Source organism: Vespa velutina, chromosome 1 (assembly GCF_912470025.1).
Source record: "Vespa velutina chromosome 1, iVesVel2.1, whole genome shotgun sequence".
Classification (NCBI taxonomy): Eukaryota; Metazoa; Arthropoda; class Insecta; order Hymenoptera; family Vespidae; genus Vespa; species Vespa velutina.
Window position 1 is genome coordinate 2,319,924 of NC_062188.1, and position 27,131 is coordinate 2,347,054.

The 27,131-nt window shown below is 27.3% G+C and overlaps 1 protein-coding gene and 1 long non-coding RNA gene across 5 annotated transcripts; one reads left to right on the forward strand and one right to left on the reverse strand.

Annotated features, from left to right (window-relative positions):
- The first annotated feature begins 1,399 nt into the window (after positions 1-1,399).
- Positions 1,400-2,046, forward strand: LOC124954879. Its single transcript, XR_007102695.1, has 2 exons — positions 1,400-1,780; positions 1,908-2,046. It is a non-coding gene; the product is annotated as an uncharacterized LOC124954879 (long non-coding RNA).
- A 657-nt stretch (positions 2,047-2,703) lies between these two features.
- LOC124954812 (proton-coupled amino acid transporter-like protein CG1139) lies at positions 2,704-26,709 on the reverse strand. 4 transcript variants are annotated; one of them, XM_047508343.1, is made up of 9 exons: positions 24,857-26,709; positions 24,289-24,483; positions 13,239-13,291; positions 12,882-13,007; positions 11,659-11,931; positions 11,128-11,212; positions 4,777-5,064; positions 4,232-4,586; positions 2,704-3,953 (listed from the first exon to the last, which is right to left on the reverse strand). In XM_047508343.1, exons 2-9 carry the CDS (start codon positions 24,322-24,324, stop codon positions 3,694-3,696), a joined length of 1,476 nt encoding a protein of 491 aa, XP_047364299.1. In that variant the 5' UTR covers positions 24,325-24,483; positions 24,857-26,709; the 3' UTR covers positions 2,704-3,693. The 4 variants fall into 4 exon arrangements, with proteins under 4 accessions (XP_047364299.1, XP_047364289.1, XP_047364280.1 ...); XM_047508333.1 differs by lacking the exon at positions 24,857-26,709 and having other exon boundaries at positions 24,289-24,610; XM_047508324.1 differs by lacking the exons at positions 24,289-24,483; positions 24,857-26,709 and adding an exon at positions 19,911-20,369.
- Between the last annotated feature and the right edge of the window lie 422 nt (positions 26,710-27,131).

Consider the following 27,131-nt stretch of genomic DNA (forward strand, 5'->3'; position numbering starts at 1 on the left):
TCGAAGATACACATATATACATATACTTCTATATATATATATATATATATATCTTTCTCTCTCTTTCTCTCTCTCTTTGTATATACGTATGTATGTATGTATGTATGTATGTATGTATGTATATATATATATATATATGTATGTATTTCAACGAATCCTTTCAAACACGAGAATAGAAAATGAAAGGCAAAAAAGAAAAAAGAAAAAAGAAAAAAAAAAAAGAAAAGAAATAAATCGTTGTATATAGAAGAGCCAATTGACAACGTTCAAAACTCAAACGAATGAATTGTTTGCATTCCGAATGAGATAAATAAATTTTAAATGATTATCTAAGATATATTTAGAAAAAAAAAAAAAAAAAAAAAAAAAAAAAAAAAAAAAAAAAAAAAAAAAAAAAAAAAGGAAAAAAATTTATTTCTCCTCTTCTCGCTCCGGCCCTCCCTTTTCCCTTTCAATAGATTCAAATAGAAAATAATTTTCGTTTAAATACATTTACTTACACACGCAAACAGACACACACACACACACACACACACACACATACACAGAAAGAGAGAGAGAGAGAGAGAGAGACATATACACAACGCATACATATGCAGATATGTACGCACGCGCGTCCACATTCGTAAAGCTACTGAACTTAACATACACAAACATATATATATATATACATATATATATACACACGCACACACATACACATATATACGTATGCACAATACGTACATTCACAGATACATATACATTATATAGTTCATGCATTATGATTCAACTCATGAAGAGCAGTCTTCAATGACATAATAAAGGGTTGAAATGGTGCGTTACGGTGACGTATGGGTGTTCACGGGCAACAACGGGTTCGAAAGGAAACCTATTGATTTTGACGTTCTACCATGAAAACAGAAAGAGAAAGGTTGGCACGTTCATCGATGATGAGCGAATCGAAATGATAGGGTAACTAAACCCTCGAAGGATTATTTCGAGGATATTAAAAATTAATGATTATCATATATACATATATATATATATATATATATATGTATATGTGTATCATATACATATTATGTGGATGATTATGTAGGACGATAAATTTAAAAATTATATTCTGACGAACAGAAATAATTTCGACGAAAATTGTATTGATAGGCCTTGAACGATATCGTAGAGAGGGAAGGTAATACATCTAATGTAAGAATGTAATGTGTATATATGTATATATGTATATAATATAATGTGCATATGTGCATGTGCATAGCGTGCCTTAGATATGTAATATTACTGTGATTCTAAAGCATCATTGGTGCCATCGAGTCTCCCTCTCCCTCCCTCTCCCTCTCTCTCTCTCTCTCTCTGTCTCTCTCTCTCTCTCTCTCTCTCTTCTTTTTTTCTCTTTCTCCACTACGAAAAGAGCTCTAAGGTGCATAAAATGGATCGATTGAAACGATTATTCTCGTTATCGTTGTCATCTAATCTCTTTCAATTTTATTACTGGAACTTTATTGAGCACGCATCATGATTTTATACAAGAATCGCAACTTACGTTTAGGATTATCACGTAGCTCACGTAGAATATAAAAAGAAGTGTAGAAGTAGAAATAGAAGTAGAAATAGAAGAAGAAGAAGAATGTAGTAGTAGAGGAAGAAGAAGAAGAAGAAAAAGAAGAATGCAGTAGTAGTAGTAGTTGTTGTAGTAGTTGTAGTAGAAGAAGAAGAAGAATGTGATGATGACACTTTCACAGAAGGAACAAAGAGGAGGATGAACGAGAGCCGACTCTGCCACGTGCGTTCGATGTCTAAAATAATAATTTATCCAGTCAAACGCTAGACTAATATATAAATATAAATATATATATATATATATATTTATATACATATATATATATATATATGTATATCTTACGTTTTAGATGCGTCCGGTTTGATATAGAAGAAGAAAAAAAAGGTGGAAGAAGAAGAAGAAGAAGAAGTAGAAGAAGAAGAAGAAAGTGAAAAATTCAATATGTCTCAATTTAACTCCTCTTTCTTGAAATATATCTATTTATCGCACTTGTGCCTTTTCCTTCGTAATCGGTCCTCTCTATCCCTTGGAACTCATACGAGGGTGGACCGACCAACCCTCTTGTGCGATCCATACGATTGGTAGCCAATAACAGGCGCCATCTGTCGAACGGAACGATGAACCAATCGATATCTCACTCATTTCTGGCGCGTATTTTAAATGAATTAATTTCATCGAAAAAGAACGAATAGAAGAAAGTAATGAAGAAAGACTTCCTTTTCTCTTCACTCCTTTTTTTTTTTTTTTTTTTTTTTTTTTTTTTTTTTTCGTTAAATATTATTCCAAATTCTCTTTTCTTATTTCTTGTTTTTTTTTTTTTTCTTTTTTTTTTTTTCCATTTATTCGAAACATATTTAATTAACAATATACACAATGAATTCTAATATATTATAACATTATCAATATCGTACGACTCACATTATACACATCGGATTATAATTGATTGTTTTAAAAATCAGTTCGATTCTACGAATCGTGAAATAAACCTTTATGTGCGTGTGCTTGTGCGTGTGCGTATTTACGCTCCGTATGTACGTGTTTATGCATGTGTGTATGTACATATATATATATATATAATTTAATTGTTTCTTTCTCGTTCGTTATCACAGCGTGACATAGATATTACGTTAATTAATTAAATATAGTATAGTATAGTATAGTAAAAAAAAAAAAACAAAAAAAAAAAAAAAAACAACAAAAGAAGAACAGAAAAAAATTTACGTACAACGTACACGATCGAGCTAAGAATCGCTCAAATTCGATATACATATGTAGTAAAGAAAGAGAGACAGAAAGAGAGAGAGAAAAAAAGAGAAATACAGAGAGAGAAAGAGAGAGAGAGACAAATAGATATATGTACAGAGATTTTATCAAAACGATCGACTCAATATGAATTATTTCTTTTCTTTGTCACATATATTATATATATATATATAATTCGTCGACGACTTCATAGTGTAAGATTTTTTACGATTGGTCACGTATAAGTGACATATGTACATCAATAATAGGACGCATTTCGGGAACTTCATTCCTCGTGTTATTTATTTTCTTCTTCTTTCCTTTTTCTTTATGTTTTTTTTTTTGTTTTTTGTTTTTGTTAATTTACTCGCTTTCTTCGAAAAAAAAAAAGAAAAAAAAAAAAAAAAAGGAAAACGAAAAGAGAAAAAAGAAAGAAAGAAAGATACTATTCGGTAGTCGACGGCACGATTACAATCGGCGCATTATTATTATTATTATTATTATTATTATTATTATTATTATTATTATCGTTATTATTATTTTAAAAATAAGATATAATAAGATCGTTAATCTCGCACCAAGATTCTCGAGGTTATCGAATTATCTTGTTGCCGTCCAGGTCGATGATCAATTTCATAAATTCTATATTACGACGTGGTTGTTAATTTTAGTTTTATCCCTGTACGACGGAAAAAATATTATTATACATATTCGAACCTCTTGATTGTACAAATACATACATATATTATATATATCACAATTTTATTCCCGGTTACTATCTCCGTGACTGAGAGCATTCCGGTTATACTCTCACTAGTCAAATTTCATTCATGAGTAATTCTCTTTTATTGTTTTTTTTTTTTTTTTCTTTTTTTCCCTTAATCATCGATCGATCAATTTGTGCTCTTCAATATGACCTTCTCGAAGATCTCTCGTAAACTCGTGTAAGTTCCAACGACCAAACCAATAACTCCGATCGCAACAATGACTAAATTTTTTATAAGCATGAACGCCTTGGTCGATCGATCGGCATCCTTCCAACATGTACAGAGTTGAATGATCGCAGGAAATCCTAAACCAAGAGCTGAGAGACACAGGGCACCGAATAGCGATATAAAATATTCTAAGCTTGGGACTGCGATGGCCAGTAGAGCAAAAAAGAAAAAAAAAAAAAAAAAAAAGAAAAAATGAAAAAGAAATAATAATAATATAATCATTTTTAAAAAGTTATTACATATTGAATATAGTTTTCTATTTTTTTTTTTCTTTTTTTATTTTTATTTGCTTATTAAATTAATTCGTATTTAAAGAAAAGAAAAAAAGAAAAAGAAAACTTTCATCCATTCATTATCAACTTTATTATTGATAATCATTAATCAAATATATATATATATATATATATATATATATATATGTGTGTACATAATTTACCTGTGATGAGTACAAGGCCAGTCCTGACAAGATATTCCCATAACTTTCTGTATGAATTTTTTTCTAAACGTGAACTAAGATATTCGTTCCATACTATATCGATCGCGACATAACATTGAATCGGTTGGGTGAAATAAATGGCCAATGCAAGAAGAAGTTGTACAGTTTTTGCTAATGCCTCCGTAGACGAAAGATTCAAGGTGATGCTGCCTTTGATGTCACTACCATAACGTATGTATCCACAAAATCCCATTCCGGCGTATAAAATGACGATGGTGCCCATACCAATATTTAAAATACCACATGGAGCTGTAAAATGTCTAGGCGTCTTCATCTCGTTCTCCAATGGCATTATCTGTATAATTAATCAATTAATTAATTTATTTATTTATTTATTTATTTATTTATTTATCTATTATAATTATTATTATTTTCTTTTTTTCTTTTTCATTATTTCTTTGAGTCAAAAAAAAAAAAAAAGAATAAGAAGAAAAGAAAAAAAAAATTAAAAATCATATAGCAACGTGATTAAATAAATAACTCACCACGCCTATAGCTTCCAGGGCAAATAATACAGTGCCAAAGTAAAGTGGAAAATTTTCGATCTTTCCAATTGGTTCACGATCGTCAAAGGATAAAGGATCCTTAAATATGTAATACAGTATGATACTAAAACTGACGAATGTCGCGACAGTGGCAACTTTCGAACAGGGTACCAAAAATTTTAAATTTTTAATCCAATTGATAAATATCAATGGCAACAATATAAGTACCATGTATATTTTATCGGTCATATAAATCTTGACGTGATCGGGAAGAAAACTGTCGAATGCCTAAATGAGAAAAACAGAAAAAAAGGAGAAAAATAAGTAAGCGTCATTTTTTTATTTCTAAGATTCTGAAAAAAAAAAAAAACAAAAAGAAAAAACATTTTACGATATCAGGGAAAAAAAATACAATTCCGCGAAAAGACAAAAGCAAATTATCATAAGTACATAATCACAGGTACGTGTAGGTGACTTTGACCGGAATGACGAACCTATTAAATTATTAGATTTGCTTTAAATGCATTCAATCGTATGCCACTCATAATTGTTTATTTATATAATGCACGTGAGAATTTGAAGATAACAACATGATCTATTACAAAATACATATGAACGAATTCAAATATCTTTAAAATATTATTTATTCAAGTGAACGAAATAATTTATGAATTTAATTCCCGAATATTATCGTTCGAATTAAGATATATATATATATATATATTAGATCAAATAATTCGTCGAATATTAATACGACACTGTTATTAATGCGATAACGATAACGATAACAACATTCATTTAAATTGCAAATCTTTTATACGCAATTAAAGATTTAATTGCCATTAGATATTTGAATGATCGAATTTATAGCGATTAAAAAAAGAAAAAGAAAAAAAAAAGGATTACAATATATATATTTTATAATCAATCTTATAAGAATTTTGTATCTTCGGATGGAACAACAAATTTTTAATCGGACAATTTTTTATTCGTCACAAATTCATATCGGCGAATGTAAAGAATATTGAAAGTAAAGAAAAAAGAGGGAAAAAAAAAAAAAAAAAAAAAACAGAAAAAAAAAAGAAAGAAAGAAGAAAAAACAAACAAGAAAAGAAAAAGAAATATTATAAAGAAACAATTAATTGCATTTAGATAAAACATTTATCGGATTCCATACTTTCGAAGAATCATTTTAACAGTCATCGAGTACTATAATCAACCGTAATCGATTGCGGTGGCCTTCTCTTTACGCTTGCCAAGTTGTCCCGAGTACTGGATAATTACTGTCGGATGTGGAAATTGTGTGGAAATTCTGTGGAAATTGCTCGTTGCTCTAACTCACATATACATATATATATATATATATATATATATATACATATATACATACATACATACATGAAAGGATATATATGTACATATATATGTACGTACATACGTATATCTAACAGTGGTAAACGTTCATAGATGATTGCATTCATGTTCAAAGGAGAAAAAGAAAAATGAGTGGAAAGAGACAGACAGACAATGAGAGAAAGAGGGAGAGAGAGAGAGAGAGAAATATATAATATGAATGAAACTAAAGTCGTCACGGTTAGCAATCCATCGTATAATTTCTCAAAGAGAAAGTAAATGACTACGTGTTCGCCAAGTAAATCAACGATAAGTTCTCCCTCTCCCTCTCCCTGTCTCTCTCTCTCTCTCTCTCTCTCTCTCTCTCTCTCTCTCTCTCTCTCTCTCTCTGTCTGCCTCTCCTCTTTCCATTTTCTTTTCTCTCCCTTCCAATGCTTGGATTTACGTAAAAAAGAAAAAAAAAAAAAAAGAAAAAAGATAAAAAAAAAGGAAAAGGAAAAAGAGGATTAATAAAATGCCGATTGAAAATTACGATAAACTCGATAACATCGTATCGTTAAAAGTCAAATGTCAGTGTTCGGGAATAGATGTCCATGTGTTTTCTTGAATTCAAGGTCAAGCGGAAATGAGCTCATACGCATTTGACACATAATATTTCTCATCGACGCATCTAACCTTCATATTGCATAACATCATGATACAAGGATAACACATTTCTTAATTGATATATAATATTATTATATACATACGTATATACATATTATATCCTAATTGTATTTCATAATTTGTTTCTTTAATTTCCTTTTCGTTCCTCATTTGAAAATATAAATTTCAATCTTTATTAGATCTTATTAGAATATGAATGATTTTAAAAATTTTTCATTCAATTTAATGATCTATTCGCGCATTTCATTTTTTTCTCTGCGTACGGTCTATGTAATTTACATTAGAAAAAATTGCATTACGAAAGATCATTGATTGAACTAACAATGTGATTCAATGGGAATATATAAAACAAAAAAAAAAAAAAAAGAAAACAATGCGCGGATTTAAATAACATACGATAAAACGTTAATATCTTATTAATCGATTTTAAAGACGGCTTTTTATTAATATAAATAGTCGTTTCTCGTAAATCATTAATTACGATTACGAGCACGATGAATAATTCGAAATTGAAAATATCAAAGAGAAGTCTTTTTTAATTATCACTCTATCTATCTTTCTTCCTTTCTTTCTTCATTTCCTTCTTTCTTTTTCTTATTTCTTTTCTTCTTTCTTTTTTTTTGTTTTGTTTTTTTGTTTTCTTTTATTTGTTTGTTTTTTAACACTCGAATAAATTCGCTCTAACGATCGTAAGAGTGAAATTTCTTTATATACTAAATCGTTTTACGATTTCCTTCGATACTAGCAATTTCCTCTCGAGAGGAAAAAAAAAAAAATATATATATATACATATGAGACGAAACAAAAAAAAAAGAATAGAAAAAAAAAGAAAAGTAATTGTAGAGTATTATCATACACCTTGCTTTTTTTTTTACGGTTTCCTTTCTCGAACGTATATATCCAAAAAAAAAAAAAAAAAAAAGAAAGAATAATAATAATAATAATAATAATAATAAAATTCCTTAATGCATGATTTCATTTATGATTTAAAAATATTTTTAAATCTCAAACACGATGATCCTCTCGCGCGAACGACTTTTATTATTATCTTATATGATCTTCGAAGATCATCTTCGTAAGATTTCAAAATTATAGCGAATTAAAAAACAATGATACCTTTGTAAAATTGTCATGCTTTATATATATATATATATATGTGTGTGTGTGTATGTGTCATTATAAAATGGGACATGAAAGAAACGTCTAAAAGGAACAAAAAAAAAAAAGAAAAAGAAAAGAAAAGAAAGAAGAAAATAAAAGAACTATTAGAATCTCATATGCGTAGATCTAATAGATCCCATTCATTAATATTGAAATGAAATTCGATGAATGTTTCATCGTAAAACAAGTTTTAAATTCGTAATACATCTTCTTCTTCTTCTTCTTCTTTTATGCATACGTATCTACATATATTTTCATTCGTTTATGCTTCTTGGAAAAGAAACGATTTAACATTCGTCGATTCACAATGTTTCCAATTGATATTACCTATCGTCTAAACTCTAAACAATTGATAGAACCTCAAAGGCAAATATCGTTTGGATTTGGCCGTTTTTAATTTATAATCAGGTGTGCCTTTTTAACGCGCATGTATATTTGTATATTATACTATTATATAAAGAATGTTAAACTCATCGCGAATGTATGCGACATGTTTAAACGACGTTTAAAAACTATTCGTAATTAATGTCTATTAATCATTAAAACGTAAACTGCGTTTAAATAATTGACAATTAATTAAGATTACTAAAATGAAATAATATTAAGATTTAAGATTTTAATTATATTATATTATATTATATTATATTATATTATTTCAATTTTAATATTATTAAGATTAATATTTTAATTATATAATATTCTTAATCCTATTAAGATTAAAATAATGTAAACTCTTTCTCTCTCTTTTTTGATTTCATATTGAAGAAAAAAATTTCTTGAAAATAATAAAATCTCGAAATATTATTTTTCAATAGAAAACCAATGTAAGTATGTGCAACGATATTAATCGACGGAATTCATGGACTATGAATAAACGTGAGAAAATATATAATAGATACATTGTGCAAAGAATAGTCTGTTCTTTAATACTTAAGATAATATTTTTAGTTTGCAATTGTTTACAATGTTATAAGTCCCCTCAGATTAAATTCTCGCGATATGAGAGAGTACACCCTAATACGAGCGCCAATTCTTTTATCTTGATTTATTTCTCGATCCTACTTGTATGCAAATACTTAGATGAAATTTACAATGGAATTAGATCTGATCTAGAAACGGGAGAGAATGACTTATTAAAATCCAAAAAAAGAAAAAAGAAAAAAAAATAAAAAAGAAAGAAATAATAATAATATCTTAAATATCCAAAAGAGCGTTGTTGCGATTAACTGGCGCTATATCAAAAAAAAAAAAAAAAAAAAAAAAAAAGAAAAAAAAGAAAAGGTATACGTATTATTACGGTGCGTATTATTAAAAAAAGAAAAAGAAAAAAGAAAAAATATTTTCAATTACGTCCGATAATAAAAAAGATACAATTGACATGGAGAAAGAAGGTAAAAATAAAAAGCAATAGAGAAAGAAATAAGTAAATAGGAATGGAACTTGTAAGTAAATTGTCAATTGCGATTTTATATTAAGATATAAAATATATCTTATATTGTTCGTGAATTTTATTACGTAAAATTGTATTTTAAATCATGAATCTCGTTTAATCTGAGAGACGAATCTTTGTTTCTTTTTTTTTTTTTTTTCTTTTTCACTCTCTTCTTAATCTCCTCGTTTAAACGATAACGTGTACGTGGCTTTGGAATAGGTTACGTTAGAGATATTTCCACGATCCGATCGACGGACGTTACACAACCGAGTGAGGGGCATACCGATGCCCGTTGGAGTACATGCCTATCAATTGCAGGTGCATTAACCCGATATCAAAAACTTTCGCGAGTAAAAAAATGAAGGAAAATTAAGGGAAAAATGCGAAGAACGAGGAACGAAGAAAAAGTGAAGAAAAATTTTTTACGAATCTGTCGCAACATTAATTGGTCTATCATATACTAAATACATACATACATACATACATATATACATACGTATGTATATGGTGTAAAATGTGAATGAATATGTCCTATGTTATATACATAATATTAATTTTTTTATTTATTATATATCTTATTTATAAACAATTATGCGATCTATATAGAGATTAATATTCAATCAAAATATAATTAAATGCAAAATAATTAAATTTAAACATTTTCGAAAACGAATCCCACGAATGAAATAGATTCTTTTTTTTTTTCTTTCTATATTTCTTATTATTTTTGTATAAAATCAATTCTCTTTTAGATTTTTATCATCGATACCGGGGATAATGTAAATGGTTATGTGTGTTTATGTCCATGTATGTATGTATCTATATATCTATTCCTCTCCACTCCCTTTTCCTCGCTTCTCCTTATACGGATACACGTGTTTTATCACGTATAATCAACTAAAGAGAGACGAGATTCTGGTTTACGCGACAAGCACATTGCCTTCCGCAAGCTCTCTATTCACTTGTCGTAATAACTAGTGTCGTAACGGCACGATAACTATAGTACCATTATATTACGTATATCACCTATCTACTTATGGCATGTTACATTTAACCGTAGCACGAACAAAACTAACCCATTGTTCGTTAAATAGATCGTATCGAAAAGGATTTGTTATATTGTACACGTATAAAAATTTAACTGAACGAAGGTTGAGAAAAAAGGAAAAAAAAAAACAAAAAAAAAGAAGAAGAAGAATAATAGAAAAGGAATAGAAAAAAAAAAAAGAGAAAAGAAAAAGGTGAAAAGAAAATCATTTGAAATCTTTTCAATTTACTATTTCGAAGGTATTTTAAAAAGAGAACTAACGTAAGTTAGTGTCTCGATTAAGTAATCGATTTCTTGAACTCATACATTCTCTTTTTGCTAATGCAATTAATACTAACGCAAGAAAAATGTCGATTTCATTTAGTCCTTCGAGTCGAATTATTATTTTGATTGCATCCATATTTGGTTATCGTAATTTTAAAAATTGAAAGGTTCTCGTTTGAAAATTCAATCACCTTGACTCATACGTATAAGTATTAATTACGTAAAACGTACGTCTAATCCGCAATACCATTCTTGAAGTTTGTTTCCCTGACCTAGATTGGTCCTTTTCTCTACCGACGATATTAATCGACGAGAACATTCAAATATATAAGTTCGAGAATATAAATACGTATGTATTTTCAACGTTGAATCTTTTATAAAATACTATAACGATAAAAATATTTGAGAAAATAATCTTATTACTAACCCTTTTTAAATTATTTGCAATGAACACGACGTAGACACAACAGCTGCCCAGTTGATAAATCAAAAGAAAAGTGTTTGTTACGTGTCTGTAAAAAAAAGAAAAAGAAACTATTATTTTTATATATATATATATATATTTATTATTTTTATTTTTTTTTTATTTATATATACATATATTTATATGTAAAATAAAGAGAGAGAAAGAGAGAGAGAGAGAGAGAGAGAGAGAGAGAAAGGAAAAATAAAATTTGTTAATAATATAATATATAATATATAATACATATTAATTAAATATATTCAATATATATTATACATAAAAAAAAAATATATGCAAATAATGTTCAAAATATTATATATATATATATTTATTTATTTATTTATTTATATATTTATATTATATATTTATAATTATATATATATATATATATTAATAATATATCAACAATATATTTAAAAAATGATTTATAATCGGCATTGATCGATGTATATTAATATAATTATTATAATAATAATAAAGATCAACATTACTTACATCGATAATTTCGAAAACCGCCTCAAACATACCGGACCTTCCTCAAGTGCAGCTTCAATAGTCGCTGGATAAGTCATGGATCCTACTTTTTTTCTTTTACACAGATCATACATCGAAGTAACGAGTATTCGCATGCAATATGTACAAAGTAGACCTATAATTATTGTAGCGATCATGCCTAACACGTATCCCGAATTGTGAAAGGCCATTGGCATTGCAAGAATACCAGTACCTAAGCTACCTTTTAATAGATGGAATAAAGTCTCCACATTTCTGAAAATACAAATATAATAATCGTATTTATTAAATAGAAAAAAATCATCGTGATATAGAAACCATTGTCTCATTTTAAACGATATGGATTAATATAATCGATCCTCTTAATTTTACAAAAAAATAAAAGTTTCAAATAAAAGTTATCAAGATTACGAATATTACGTTTCGAAAAATATAATTGTGAGTTGTAACAATTTTTTTTTTTTTTTTTTTTTTTTTTTTTTTTTTTTTTTTTTTTTTTTTTAATGGAAATCCATATTTTAAGCGTAACAAGAATTGTTAAATGCATATAAATGCAAATCTAATGAATATCTTAAGTGTACATTTTCAATGTTCTTTATGATTGCTGAAGAGGATCCATGAATGATTACAACTTCAAAGATGTATGAATAAAATTAAAGAAAGAAGATAATAAACGAATAAAAAGGAGAACGTCAATTAAATGAATTCAATAGGACATTCTCCCATATAAATACGTACATATGTATATCGTTAAGAATGTTTTTTTGAAAATAAACATTTAAAATATATCTTCAATTAAATCTGAGAAATTTATTTATTTATATAATTGTCCAAATGTTACAAGATATTAACATAAAAAATATATTTAATATTCAAAGAGTATAAAATAGATAGATTATACTAATCATTTATTTTGAAACTTTTTATTACGGTCATAAAATCCTTTTCTAAAGTATAACAACGAACAATATAAACAGACCACGAACCATGAATATGTATTACGTATTGAAAGAAACAATATGTTAAAATAATATCGTTAAAAAACGAATAATAGACGAAAAAAAAAAAAAAAAGAAAAAGAAAAAAAAGAAAAAAATAGAGAAACAAAAGTCTCGAAATAAAGTGAAATAATTTGTTAATTTACATAGAGACATATAATGTCTTTATGAAATTACATAGAAATTATAAATTAGTATGATACTAACGTGGTCGGATGTGCCACCGTTCTATGGTCGTATGGTTCATAATCATCGTCGTATTCTTGTATACCTTTCTTCTTTTCTTCGAGCTCCAACGTATAAATACTCGACCGGTTATTCTTTTGTGGGTTTCTGTTAAAGAAAAAAAATAAATAAATAAATAAATAAATAAATAGAAAAAGAAAAATGAAAAATGAAAAATGAAAAAAAAAGGAAATATAATATAAGAATGAAAAAAAGAAAACGTTAAAAAATATTTTGTATATATATATATATATATATATATATATATATATATATATATATATATGTCACTGGTTTTCCTTGAAGGAATAATGATTAATTTAAAAAATGTGTACATACTTATGTTGCATCGGTATGGAATTTGAGTGCCATCCTTTCGGCTCCAAAGCATCCTGAAAAAATAAGGAAGAAAAAAAATGGATAAAGAATCATGAGACCGTTGATTTATTTAAAAGAGAAAAAAATAAGATAGAAAAGAAAAAAAAGAAAAGAAAAACATTTTATCTGATTAGTTTGAAATTTTTCGACATATATACGTATATCCTTGTTTTTTTTTTTTTTTTTTGCGATACATTCAGCTTTAAATCGAGTAGTATAACAAATCATTCAACAATCTTATCGCAAAAGAGAGGCTCGTTTTATTAATCCGTCAAAATCTCTCATGATTTGTCTCAATTTATGCCACTACGTAGATCTTTATTGATCTAAAATTCAATTTTCAACTTGGTACATATATAAGTATTTTTACCTGCATACATGCATATTTTACATACATACATACATACATACATACATACATACATTCGTATATGTATGTATTTTCTGAGGAACAAAAGATACATCAAAGTTTTGATTTATCCGTCTTACATCGTCAGAAAAAAGAAAAGTTTCCATCGTAGGAGAAGAAAAGATAAAACGATAATAAAACATTTAATATATTTAATATCAGTACTTAAAATATAATATGTATATGTATATATATATATATATGGGTAAATTAAAAGTTACTAGGTGGGTTAAAAAGATCCTAAAGTGATTTTAAAAATCAATTACTCTTCCCTATAATCTTTCAGGCTAATTACTATTTTTTTGTAATTTTTCTTTCTTTTTCATTTTTTTTTCAAATTGTAAAACTACAAGCCGAATTATAAGTACGAAAAGTCTTTCGAAATAAAATGTTAGATAATTGATATTAACAAATTGGAGAAAAACATTTTGTTCGTCTTATATATATTTCTTTCGTTTACACAGATAAATTTCACATTAAATCATTTAAAAAACATAACTATCGTAATAAATATCTTTCCTTCGAGCCTGTAAATAATTTCCAATGGTTATACCAAGAATCGAATTTATAATCGAAGGACAGCGTAGAAATCGATTACGAAAGAATCGTAATTGCTAGATCGATCGAATGTGGCAGAGAAAATGTCATAAATATTCCCATTAGTTTGAAAAATTGTTAGAGGTGTGAACGTGAACCGAGCGGACGTTTTCCTCCGTTTACTGCATGTTTATTTATCACGGCTTGTTTGAATTACGAGCGTGAAATATCGTCGAATAATGTGTGTTCAACGAAAGACCGTCATATTTCAAAAGGATCTAATCGTAGCATACCTTTTATTAAAAAAAGAAAGAAAAAGATAATTTTCTAATTCAATTCGTTTACATTTGGTAAAAACTAAACGATCAAATATTGTTTCATCGTTTACGTTTGAAGCACGAAATCGATAATAATAATCATTATCATAATAATAATAATAATAATAATAATATATTATTATTAATATTATAACTATAATAATAATTATTATTATTATTATTATAATAATGATAATAATAATAATGATGATGATGATGATGATAAAATAAATAAAAAGATAAAAGTCTGAAGTATATTCGAGGTACGTACGCTTACAAAGAATCACGTGAGTTTGTGGTTTTCCTGTAAGCTTGTCTGATCAAGAACTAACGTATCTACTTGACAATCCGGTTCCTTTCGAATACCAATGAACTTACGAGGATATATTATCGATTCTTATCCTCGTCGATCTTTCTTTTTTTTGTTGTTTTTCTTCTCGATTTTTATTGTCTTTTTTTTTCCTTTTTGTTCCTTTTTAATCTCTTTTATTTTCTTCTTTCAGAATTATTTTTTCCACTTTTTGTTTCAGTAATGTACACACGTTCATATATTTACGTATGTAAATACACATTTTATATATATATATATATATATATACATATATTATTGTTAATAGGCGAGAGAAAAAATGATTCGCTGAATGTATGTAAATAATCGTTTTGTATCTTTGTCTCTAATTCTCTCCCTCTCCCTCTCTCTCTCTCTCTCTCTCTTTTTCTCTTATTTCTCATAAAACAGCCTTTAACATAAGCGCTAATAGTTGCGTAACGATCGTAACGGAAGATTTACAACGATCCGACAATGAAGACGATAACGAGAAGAATCGCCGTCAGAAGAGTGTTACGATTTTACTCGTGGAATTTATTATGTGAGTATAAGTTATGACCGAAGTATATATACATGAATGTATGTATTTATATATATATATATATACATATATATATATGTATGTATGTATGTATGTATGTATGTATGTAGATACTGTAGATCCGTGTATGTAATAATAGAGAATCGACACATCTGCTCTAGTAGATCCAATAATATATCACGATAATGGTCTCGATCGTGATCAAGAGATCTTGCGAGATCTCACGTCTCAAATGGAAAGATTTGATTTTGAGATTACGATGAGACGTAGGCAAAGATGAAAACAAAATTAAAAAAAAAAAAAAAAAAAAAATTAAAGGAAAAGAAAAAAAGAAATAATAAGATTCATGTTCATTGCTCGGAAATAATCTAATTAACATTATCGCAAATCGACAATTATCAATTGCCCCTAACATATTCTCGTTAATTAGTCTAATTTATTTCGTAACTATAACGTTAAATAGACGTACCTATATAACGATAAATTTAATTAACATCGATCTCGTTAAACGCCACTCGCTTATATTTTTTTTTCCTTTTCTTTCTTTTTATTTTGTTTTATCTTTTTTCTTTTTTTTTTTTTTTTTTTTTTTTTTTTTTTTTTTTTTTTTTACAAGATTATATTTCGAACGAATAACACGCGCGTGTTTCACTAATTATAATAAGAATTTACGTCTTCCTCGTTTTCTTTTTCCCATTTATTTCAATAATTTCGTTATTACAATGAAAAAAAGAAAACAAAAAAAAAACAACAACAACAAGTATACGAAGATCTCTCGATTGTTATCTTTGTTAATTCAATTAACGTATTAACGAACAAAGACACATTTGATTCGTCTTTAAGATCTATAACTTATAAAAAGCAATTTATTCTATGACGATACGTAAATCAGTAAAACGACATGTTTTTATGAATTTAAAAATTTATTAAAAAGAAAAAAAGAGAGAGAGAGAGAGAGAGAGAGAAGTAACTGACTTAGAAAAAGACAAAAGAGAGATAGGCGAACAATCGACGGCCTTGGAGAATTATTTTGGCCAAGGACGAACGAAAAAAGAAAAGCAAGTAGGAAAAGGAAAAGGTTAAAGATAAAAAAAATGCTTAGCAATTGCCAATGAATTAAATTTGTTCGTAAAATAAGGTGAAAATGTGAGAAGTCATTTCGTAGAAGCCTAATTGTACCTTATCCCCACTCTTTTTCATCTTTTTTTTTTTAATTAATTTATTTTGTTTTTTATTCTTGAACGTTTATCAATGTTAATATATTTTCACGTTACGATATTATCGTGTTTCGTTTACAAATAAATGATTATGTTTCTTTCTCTCTCTCTCCTTCTCTCTCTCTCTCTCTCTCTCTCTCTCTCTCTCTCTCTCTCTCTCTTTCTCTCTCTTTCTAATTCTATCCTTGAACGTAGCTCGTACGAATTATTGGCGAGAGGCAAGAGGCAAAGTTCGCAGTTTATTATAAAGTTTAGTTTTTAATGCATTAAATAATATAACATTGTGATAGCCTTTGTTTCAAATTTTATGTCTTTTAAATCGATTATTATATTACGCGATACTCTTTATTATCGGTTATTACGTTGAAGCGTTGTCCTATGAGAGAAGTATTTTCTGTAGTGCTGATACATATATATGTATATATATATATATATATATATATATATATATATATATATACACGTTCATTAATGTATAACGTAATGCAGTATAGGATATATACTCATGTGTATTTTCATTCAGTGGCAAAATGTATATATTCATATGTATCGTCACATCTGAATTATAACATTTAAAGGAATAGAAAACGATAATCTTCAAGAATACAATAGTAAAATCAATAACGATAAAACAATAACATATATATATATGTATATATGTATGCATGTATGTATGTATGTATTGTACATATCAATTTTGTTCGAATGAAAAGTTGATATATCTCTGTGATAAACTTCACGTGTCATTTTAATGAGAACACCCGTAATAAAAACATAATTACGATAAGGTCATCCTTCTAACGTATCAAAGTAGAATAATGATAAACATATTGTTGTCACTGAGCATTAACACCTGTTGATACAATTTTCTCTTTCTCGTTTGGATTCGTTGTGAATGTTTTTTCGTCGCTTAATGCTATTTAGGTTTATGCTAGCGAGATAAGAAGATGTTGAAATATTCTCGTGCAAGTCCAAGTTCTTGGCCAAAAGCTGGTATAAATAAAGAACATTGCTAGCTAGTTACAAACGAACTTATATATCAATAACGTATGTGTATACGTGCGTGTGTGTGTGTGTGTGTGTGTGTGTATGTATGTATGTACGATTGGAATCGTTTCATGTAAAACGCGATTACAATGTGATTGTATTTATGAATTTAATTAAAAAAAAAAAAGTAAAGTCTTAATATCGATCGATACGATTAAAATGGCACACATCAGACTTAGCATACTTTTTTAATCTAAAAAATTTTGTCTATCAAAATCTCGAAGATAATATCATGTTCAAATCTTATTACGACGACCATTTTAAAACGATATCACGAGTTTTCAATCGAGATCGTACTACATACGATCGTACATATATACTTACATGTACGGTTGTTAATTGATCATAGAGATCGATATAAACGCTTTAGACGCGTTTAATTATCTAACTTCTAAAGATGAGTCATTGTGGATCAACGAAAGAGTAGATACTCTAGTTTGTTTTCAACCAATCGGAAATTTACCGAATGGAATATTATCTCTCTTTCTCTTTCTCTCTCTCTCTCTCTCTCTCTCTCTCTCTCTCTCTCTCTCTCTCTCTCTCTCTCTTTTCCTTTCATGTATCAAAGATAATTGATTAGGAACGTTCTAATTCTCTCGTATTAATACTAACTTATTTGTTAATAAATTATTTACGATTAATTAAGAAATCAATTTCAAGTACGTCGTCTATCGTCATCATCATACCTAATTGTTTAATCTTCATAAGTATAAATCTTATATAAAAAGATTACAAGTTAAATATATTTATTATCTAATATAAATTAAATAATTACATGTAGGTAAGAATTTTGTTCGGAATTTTTCGTGGAATAAAAAAATGATTAATTCGGCGATGCCGATAAAAATTACCGTGAAAAGAAAATAAGACAATGTCCAATGTCGAAAATAGATAAAAATGAATTCCGTTTATTAAAAGAAAGAAAATCCATGCAAGAAACTATAAATGTATTTCGTTGATTAGAATAATTCTCCTTCGCCTTTGAACGGCACGATTTAAATTTTTTCTGCTTTTCTTTCTTTTTCTTTTTTTTTTTTTTTTTCTTTTTTTTTTTTGATCGAAGATAATCGATCAGCCAATCATTAAAACGTCGTATGATTTCATTTGTTATGAAATTTTTTGAGAGATCATTTTTCTACTTGATATTTATCGCATTAAAAGAAAGAAAAAAAGAAAAAAAAAGAGAGAGAAAAAGAATAAAAAAGAAAAAAAACAAAAAAAAAACAAAAAAAAAGAAAAAAGATCGTAGGAAAAATGTAGACGCACGAAAGAAAGGCATTTCTTTGAATTGAAATTCATCTTGTAAATGCAAAAGGACAAATTCGATTTTACGGCATAAAAATTATACAAAAATAAAAATAAAAGCGATTTGTCGAACGTCGAAAGTTAAATAAAAGAATTCCGCTTGTTAAAACGGAACTCATGCAGATGGATTATGAACAAACGTGTTGATTAACATTTTCTTTTTTTTTCTTTTTTTTTTTTTTTTCTTGCTTTTTCTACCACCTTCGCACAGTACGATTTCGTTTCCTCGAAAAACAAACGACGTTAATTTACTCTGCAGCCGTGCGTGTAACATTATCCCTCTCTTATTTTTTTGCTCGCATTAGATACGAGAATCGCGAAGAAGAAGAAGAAGAAGAGAAGAGGCTCGTTTAAAACTCGTGACACGCTTTCTTCCAACGGAAGTCTCCTAATTAAGCGTGAACCAAGAGAATCTTCACGTACGTATCCGTCGTCGTAAGAGATGGATTTTTCCTTTTCTTTTCTTTTTTTTTTTTTTTTTTTTGGAGAGGGAGGAGTAAAGAGGTAAGAGGGAGAAAGGGTATGTAAATTCGTTACAAGATAAGTTTACAAGAGAAATTGAATGAATACATAATGGATATACGTGAATGACGTGTTGTTCGAGTTATTGCAAATATACTTTTAAAGTGTTCGAATAAAATTCTTTTACGATTAGGAATATAAAAGAGCCAGCATGTTTCTGCTGGCTCTTTTTATTATTATACATGTATGTAAATATCAATGTATCTATAGAACAATATATATACCGTATATCCATACAGAAAAAAATAATATATATAGATATATATTATAAAATAATATATAATATATATATATATATAGGTATTACATATATATATATATATATTTTTTTTTTTGTTAACTTTTAAATTAAGAAAATATTCAATTAATAAATATTTCAGGATTCTTGATTAATAAATCTTTTCGTTTACGTCGGACTCAATAAATGCTTCTTTTTCGCTTTCCTCGAACATCTCTTTCACCAATCAACTTTCAAACATATCACTTATAACACACTCGTTTTATTGTTATCCTTTAAGGAATTAATTCTTTAGATTTTAAACTTTGAACTTTAAATGCGACTTGCTACGATACTTCGATAAATATTATAGTAATAAAATCCGATGATAGTTATCACATACGAAGTAATAAACTATCGTGATCTATAAATCGATTAGAAAGATTTCTTCAAACATTTATTATCTCTAATGGATTATAAAAAATTAAAGCAATGTCTATCGCTTTTCCGATAAGGATAGAATCGATTTTAATTGTTCAATTATCCAAGTACATCATTATCAGCAATAATCTATCGAAAATGTAAATATTTGTTTAAAAATTATTGATATATATATTTTTTTTTTCCAGCTCCCTACTATTGACATTTATTATGTTTTACGATAAGAATGTTTCCTTCAATTATTTGGATAACCTAAATACTTGAGGAAATTCCTTACAATCATATCATATTTACTCCGACAGATAGAAATACGTGGTTCTCATAATAATAATCATAATAATAATAATAATAATAATAATAATAATATACGAAACAATATTAATATAATAATAATGATAATCAGATAGAATTTTTATATGTGATAACTGATCTTATGTTTTTTCAACTTTTCTCTTATCAATTTGAATGTATAATCCTCACGAAACAGGCGATAAATATTCAATTAATCACAACAACAGATAATAATTAGAAAAAACACAATTAAATAATATATATAATGAATTTTTAATAATCTCTCTTATTTGCCGTATATATATATATATATATACGCGTATATATGTATAAGTATATAAGGAATGTAAATGTGTTCGAAACTTGTTCGTTATCGATTAGTATTTCTTTCCTTTCTTTTTTTTTTTTCTTTCTTTCTTTTTTTTTTCAAGACCCATTGTGCAAATTAATCGAAAAGTAACGATAAGAAAATTCACGGAGGAACTTCTTTCGAAGCTTCGATGTTCGACGAAAGAACACGATATTAATTCAATTGTAATCGTTATCATTGTGGTTGATCTGAAAAAGACGAAAGGAGATCGAACACGACGACGATGAGTCGAATAATCGAATTGAAATATTTCGATATATAAACATTTTATTATGAACAGGAGAAGTTTTATCCTTTAAGATAAGCCTGATCTGATTTGACGAAATGGTTTGATTACAAGATAATTCTTTGAATTTATAAATTGCCAATAAAAACAATAAGATGTTGAGGGAAGATAAAATAGAAAAAGAAAAAGGAAAAAAAAAGGAAAAAAAGAAATGAATAAAAATACAATGCGGTTAATAAATTATTAATGAATATAACGTGAATAAGTCAGAATAAATGTTCTTAAGTAGAAACGTTTGCGAAGATTTAAAAGGGCATTTATTTAATGAAATTAAAAATGCATTAATCATCGTCGAAATATGCCTTATCGAAATTCTTCCGTGAAGATTTATGCATATATATATGTATATACGATACAAAGAATTTATATCGAAAGAAATAAAAAAAATATATTAAACGATAAAATATTCTTACGTTATAATTTTCTCTCTCTCTCTCTCTCTCTCTCTTACGTGAGATTATCGATTAAATTAAAAAAAAAAAAATGAAAATAAAAATAAAAATAAAAAAAAAGAAAAGAAAAGAAACATAAAGAAAAAAGAAAATTCATCTCCCTGTAATATCGAATATGAAATTAAATTGATTGATCGAATTATAATATTTATCTCATTTGATCGAATACGTCTATACGATCGTATCGAATGGCGATGGGTCCATTTTAAAAAAAGAAATGACATGAATGAACGCTCGAAAAAAGGTATGCTCGAAATGTGATTGACTTGGCTCGGATCTAACGAACTTAAATATTTAATCGTCGTTACAAAACTGGTTTAAACCGAATACGTCGTTAATTCGGAAGAGTAATATTCCACAGATAATCTCATATCGATCGCCGATGATCGTCTTTGATGATTCTAATCGTTTTATAAAATATTGCGTTTAATTCTTACAATATCATTAATCGTGCTTGATAATTTTTCGAGTGTTAATTAATTTTGAAATGAAGAGAAAGAAGAAAATCTCCTAAATATACAGTTCGTTGCTGTAAAAATATTTGACAGAAATCTTGTGGGCAAAAAAGGAATAAGAGAAAAAAAACAGAGTTTTTTACTTTTTAAATAAAAAAACATTTACTACCATTTAATCGATCAAAATTCTTTACTTTTCTCTTCAATCTTTTTTACGACACGTTCTTCATGTAACACATTTGGATCTATAAAGTAAACAGATTAAAATCGCTTATAGTTAGTAAAATTTAAAAAAAAAAAAAAAAAAAAAAAAAAAAAAAAAAAAAAAAAAAAAAAGAGAGAGAGAGAAAAAAGAAAAAAGGAAAAAGAAATGTTTAAATATTTTTACAATAATAAATTTGATATCTGTCATGTGCGTCGTCATATGAAAGTAGTGTGAAAAAAAAAAAAAAAATTATTAAATCCTAATCCTCGTGAATGATCGTCGACGTTTACATACAGAGAATACATTATAACAGAAGAATATTATCCGATCGAAAACAAGAGGAAAACATAAAGTTTGTTTAACTTCAACTTTGATATCGATAACGAGAGATCATAATCGATTGATTTATTGCATGCAGTCGATAGCTCGAAAAGCGAAAGTCTTCTATTGTATATATGTTTACTTTTACCATAAATTATGTTTCCATTTCTCTCATGATCAAATGATTAATATATCGAGTTTTCACAATGAGCTCATTGCCAAGATGGAATCGAAAGAAGGACATTTAAATGATTGTGCGTTAATGTTCGATTTGTCCTTCGCCATTGAGAAATGAGTTTTATATTTAATCTAATAAAACTGTTCCTTTACAATTTTAACGATCGTTAACAAAAACTTTAAATAATATCTCTCTCCCACAATCTGTGTCTTTAATTTTTTTATTCGAAAGGTATGATCATGTGATCCTTTTTTTAATACAGAGAAGAGAAAGAAAAAGAGAGAGAGAGAGAGAGAGAGAGAGAGAGAGAGAGAGAGAGAAAGGAAAAAGAATATATTATATTGAAGCACATGTATACACATATTCGTCGATGTAGGTCAATGTTCTTTCAGATTTAAAGGACACGAATGAAGGATATGCCCGAGAAGAGACAGAAAAGGCGTGTGGGCACGCGCTTGTGACGTTAAAATGAATAAAAATATACAACGTAGTAGACATGGCCGTTATATATACATATTCATATACTAAGATATAAACAATCGCAATTCGCAATCTATGTGGTTTGTATGAACGTAACAATTACAAGATACTTGAGAATTTTTTTATAAATAATATTTTTAACCATAATTTTCTATACAATACTTATTTCAACCAAAATTTTTTACTAATCATTATTATTATTATTATTGATAAATTTATCATCTAAATATATAGAAAATTTTGAATTAATAAATATATTATATATAATAAAGGCGAATATATATTATTGATGAGATAAATTCATTTTCGAAATGAATACAAATTTTGTTTTTTTTTTTTTTTTATTTCGAAAATCAACGATATAAATTATGCGAAATAATATAATAATATTATCAGAAGTGATTCAATCAATTTTTCGAGCTTAAACACTCCTTCCTTTCGTTCCTCGAATATTTGTAAAATGAAACAATTCGAAGAGAAGGAGAAAAAAATAAAAATTGAAAGATTCCATTCGCGTTGAAATTTTTCTAAATTGTCATAGTGCTTTTAAAAAATGTGTCCTTCTTTTCTGGTCTAATGTTTTTTTACATTTTTTACAATAAAGATATGGTTTTCTTTTTTTTTTTCTTTTTTTTTTCCCTAACAACGGAATTTTTCGAATTTACGAAAGTTAAATAATCCACGAAAAAGGAAAACAAAAAGTTTCATAATAGAAGTAAATAAATTTTCGAAGGAAGGAAAACTATTTTTCGTAATGGAATACCTTGAAATTATCTATTTCAAGTTCGTTTGGTAATCATCGACGCATAAGACAAAGGAAAAACGAAATTTGTTTTTACGATATACAATCTACCGTAACATAATTTAAAGGACATAACAGACAAATATATATATATATATATATACATACGTATACACATGCGTACAAATTATATACACAATACGGAAAAGAGATGTTTATTGTCGATCTCATCTTAACCGAGATAGATATTTTTCCACTTTTATATATATATGTATATATATATATATATATATATATATATATATATATATATATTTTTTCTTTTTTCATGTGTTCACATTATAACTCACCGTACTCGCTGTAAATCCTAAATTGTCGTGCGACATCTTTGCTCTAATGGATCACGGATCGTTCACGGTTATCACGAGTTTCCTTTAATCTCTTTCTTAAATTATCTTTAACTCTGCGGCTACCGTGTGCAACGAAGAACGAACGATCGTTAATGATAGATTATTAACGATAGATCGAGTGATCAATCGATCCTTCTGATAATATAATAAATTCAATTTTCCAGAAATCAAATTTTGAAAAAGAAAATAAATAAATAAATAGGACGAAATGTGGATAAAAAAAAGAAAAAGAAAAGAAAAAAAGAAACAACAAGGAAGAAAGAGGAAGAAGAAGAAAAGGGTGAAAGGGTGAAAGGAGGAGAAGGAGAAAAGACGAGAGAAAAAAAACGGAAAGAAAGAAAAAGATAAAGATAAAGATAAAGATGAAGAAAAGGAAGATAAGGAAAAAATGATTGAGGGAAAGCTTTTGAATTTGTTCGAACGAAATATATGTATATAAATAAATATATATATATTGTTTGGTAAACTAATTTCCCGATATCTACGTTATTAGCGTTGCATTTTATACCGTGACAGGTACGGCGGCCGCAAGTCGACTGATTTGTCTTTGCGCGAAGTATTATTTATATAGCACACCACGGCACGCTACTCGCACTCCTGCCATTTCGTTCTCCTATCGGTCGACCGTAGAGATCACAGTGACAGTGTTCTCTTCTATACTCGTTATCCTCGCGATCGAATCTTTTTCTTTTTTTATAATCTATATTTCCAACACTTTAATTAATATCAATATAATATTATTTATTTATTTATTTATTCACTTATTTATTTATTTATTTATTTATTTATTTATTTGTTAAATTTGTTATTATAATTGTTATTGTTTGAAAAATTTGTCGAAAAAATTTATCGAAAACACAATCGGAATCGGTCGAATTGATTCCGTTAATTCCTCTGCTACGTACAACTTTACGATATAGACATATATATTCTTGTTATTATTATTATTATTATTATTATTATTATTATTATTATTATTATTATTATTACTATCACATTATAATTATTATATACTATTCACATATAATTACAATTATGTGTGGAAAAAAAAAAGAAAGGAAAGAGAAAAGAATCGATCGCGATCTCTTGGGGGAAAAAAAAAAAAAAATTCACAGAGATTAACGTCACTTATGATTGCACAATGAAGTATTCACAAAAATAATATCTCATATTTCATAGAAATATTTAGCCAAAATTATAATTTTAATTGCACGTTTATCGCTGTAGGATACACGATGTAGTATTTCGAACGACTAATCGGTACATAATAAGTCGTAAGTTTATAAATAGATTATATTCGAAGGACCGAACGAAGAAGTGGGGCGGATTCTGGGATTAGTCGTCTTTTGTAAACGAATTCTATTCCATCATGTGATATAGAGGATGATAGTTCTGCGAATCTTTCGAATCTTCAATTTGTGTGTATCTTCGAAAATTTTCTTCGTATAACATAGTTCGAAGTCGATCGAATTTAATAAATCATATAAGTTGAAATATAATATCAAAAAATTTATCCATTCGATGAATGTTTCTTTCTTTTCTTTTTTTCTTTTTTTCTTTTTTTCTTTCTCCTTTCTTCTTCTTTTTTTTAACGATCCCATTTGTTCGTTTGTCACAAGTAAAGATCTTCAAAAGAATTATTCTTTTATTGAACATAAAAGAGAAAACAGTGGAGTATTAGATATTAATCAAAAGGAAGAAGAGAATTATTGCGTTTATGTAGTATATCTCGATGATATAACTAATTATACAATATTTGATTGATCTCTTAAGAGAGATAATTGTTATTTAATCGACGACGAAAGAAATAAAATTAACTGTCACACACAATATAGAAATTTGAATATATATATATATATATATATATATATATATATATTCGATATATGTTTGTTGTTTGTTATTATCGTTTGCCGGAGAACGATCGAAACATGTTTGACTTTTTCTTCCTTCCATACAGAGAAATTTCAATTCCATTTAAATCGAACGTTTCGTGTAAATATCGTCATTTAAATAATATGATAATATAAAGAAAGAATTTCTCTTTGTAAGATAAAAAAATATTTCTAAAGACTTTCGACGAGTTTAATCTTACGCGTAATCCGCGTTGATTCGTTGAATCTCCAACAATGAAGACACATACACGAGATCTACTAATTTTCACGAACGACATTACTTCACATCGTGATTCACCTGATCTCGTCAACGAGAATCAACCCATTTTCTTATTATACCATTTCAAGGCTAAGATAAAAAAAAAAAAAAAAAGAAAATTAAGGCTAACGCACTATAATTCTTTTTACCGCGTTAACTTTCTTCCTTTTTATTTACAATGAAATCTGTTGAACTACGATGAGTAAATTTTCAACAAATATATGTATATGAATGTATATATATATTTATATTTATATTTATATTTATATTTATATTTATATTTATATTTATATATATATATATTTATATTTATACTTATGTGAAAATAATTAAAGAAATGTTTATAAAGAAAAAAAGAAGTAAATATTGTATTTCTCTTTTTAAGATTACAAATATTCATATGTATAAAGATGGATAATAAAATTTTATATATTTTATATATATATATATATATATACATATAAAATATATAAATCGTCATATAAAAATAATAAAAATTTCAAGTAGAAAAATTGTTTCTATCCTTTTTTCCTTCTTCTGATCGAACCAATCAAATCGTATTTTTATTTTACTTCTTTTCCTTCAGTCTTGGATAACAATCTTTTATGTTAACTACACAATTAGATAAA

Bases quoted from the DNA above. Each gene is read 5' to 3' on its own strand.
- LOC124954812 (XM_047508324.1), bottom strand. From the start codon at position 19,952: ATGTTCGAGGAAAGCGAAAAAGAAGCATTTATTGAGTCCGAC. The intron at 13,008-13,238 runs GTATGTACACAT...TTTCTTTAACAG, and splicing joins TCCATACCGATGCAACATAA to AAACCCACAAAAGAATAACC. The intron at 5,065-11,127 runs GTTAGTAATAAG...TTTCTCATTTAG, and splicing joins TTGCAAATAATTTAAAAAGG to GCATTCGACAGTTTTCTTCC.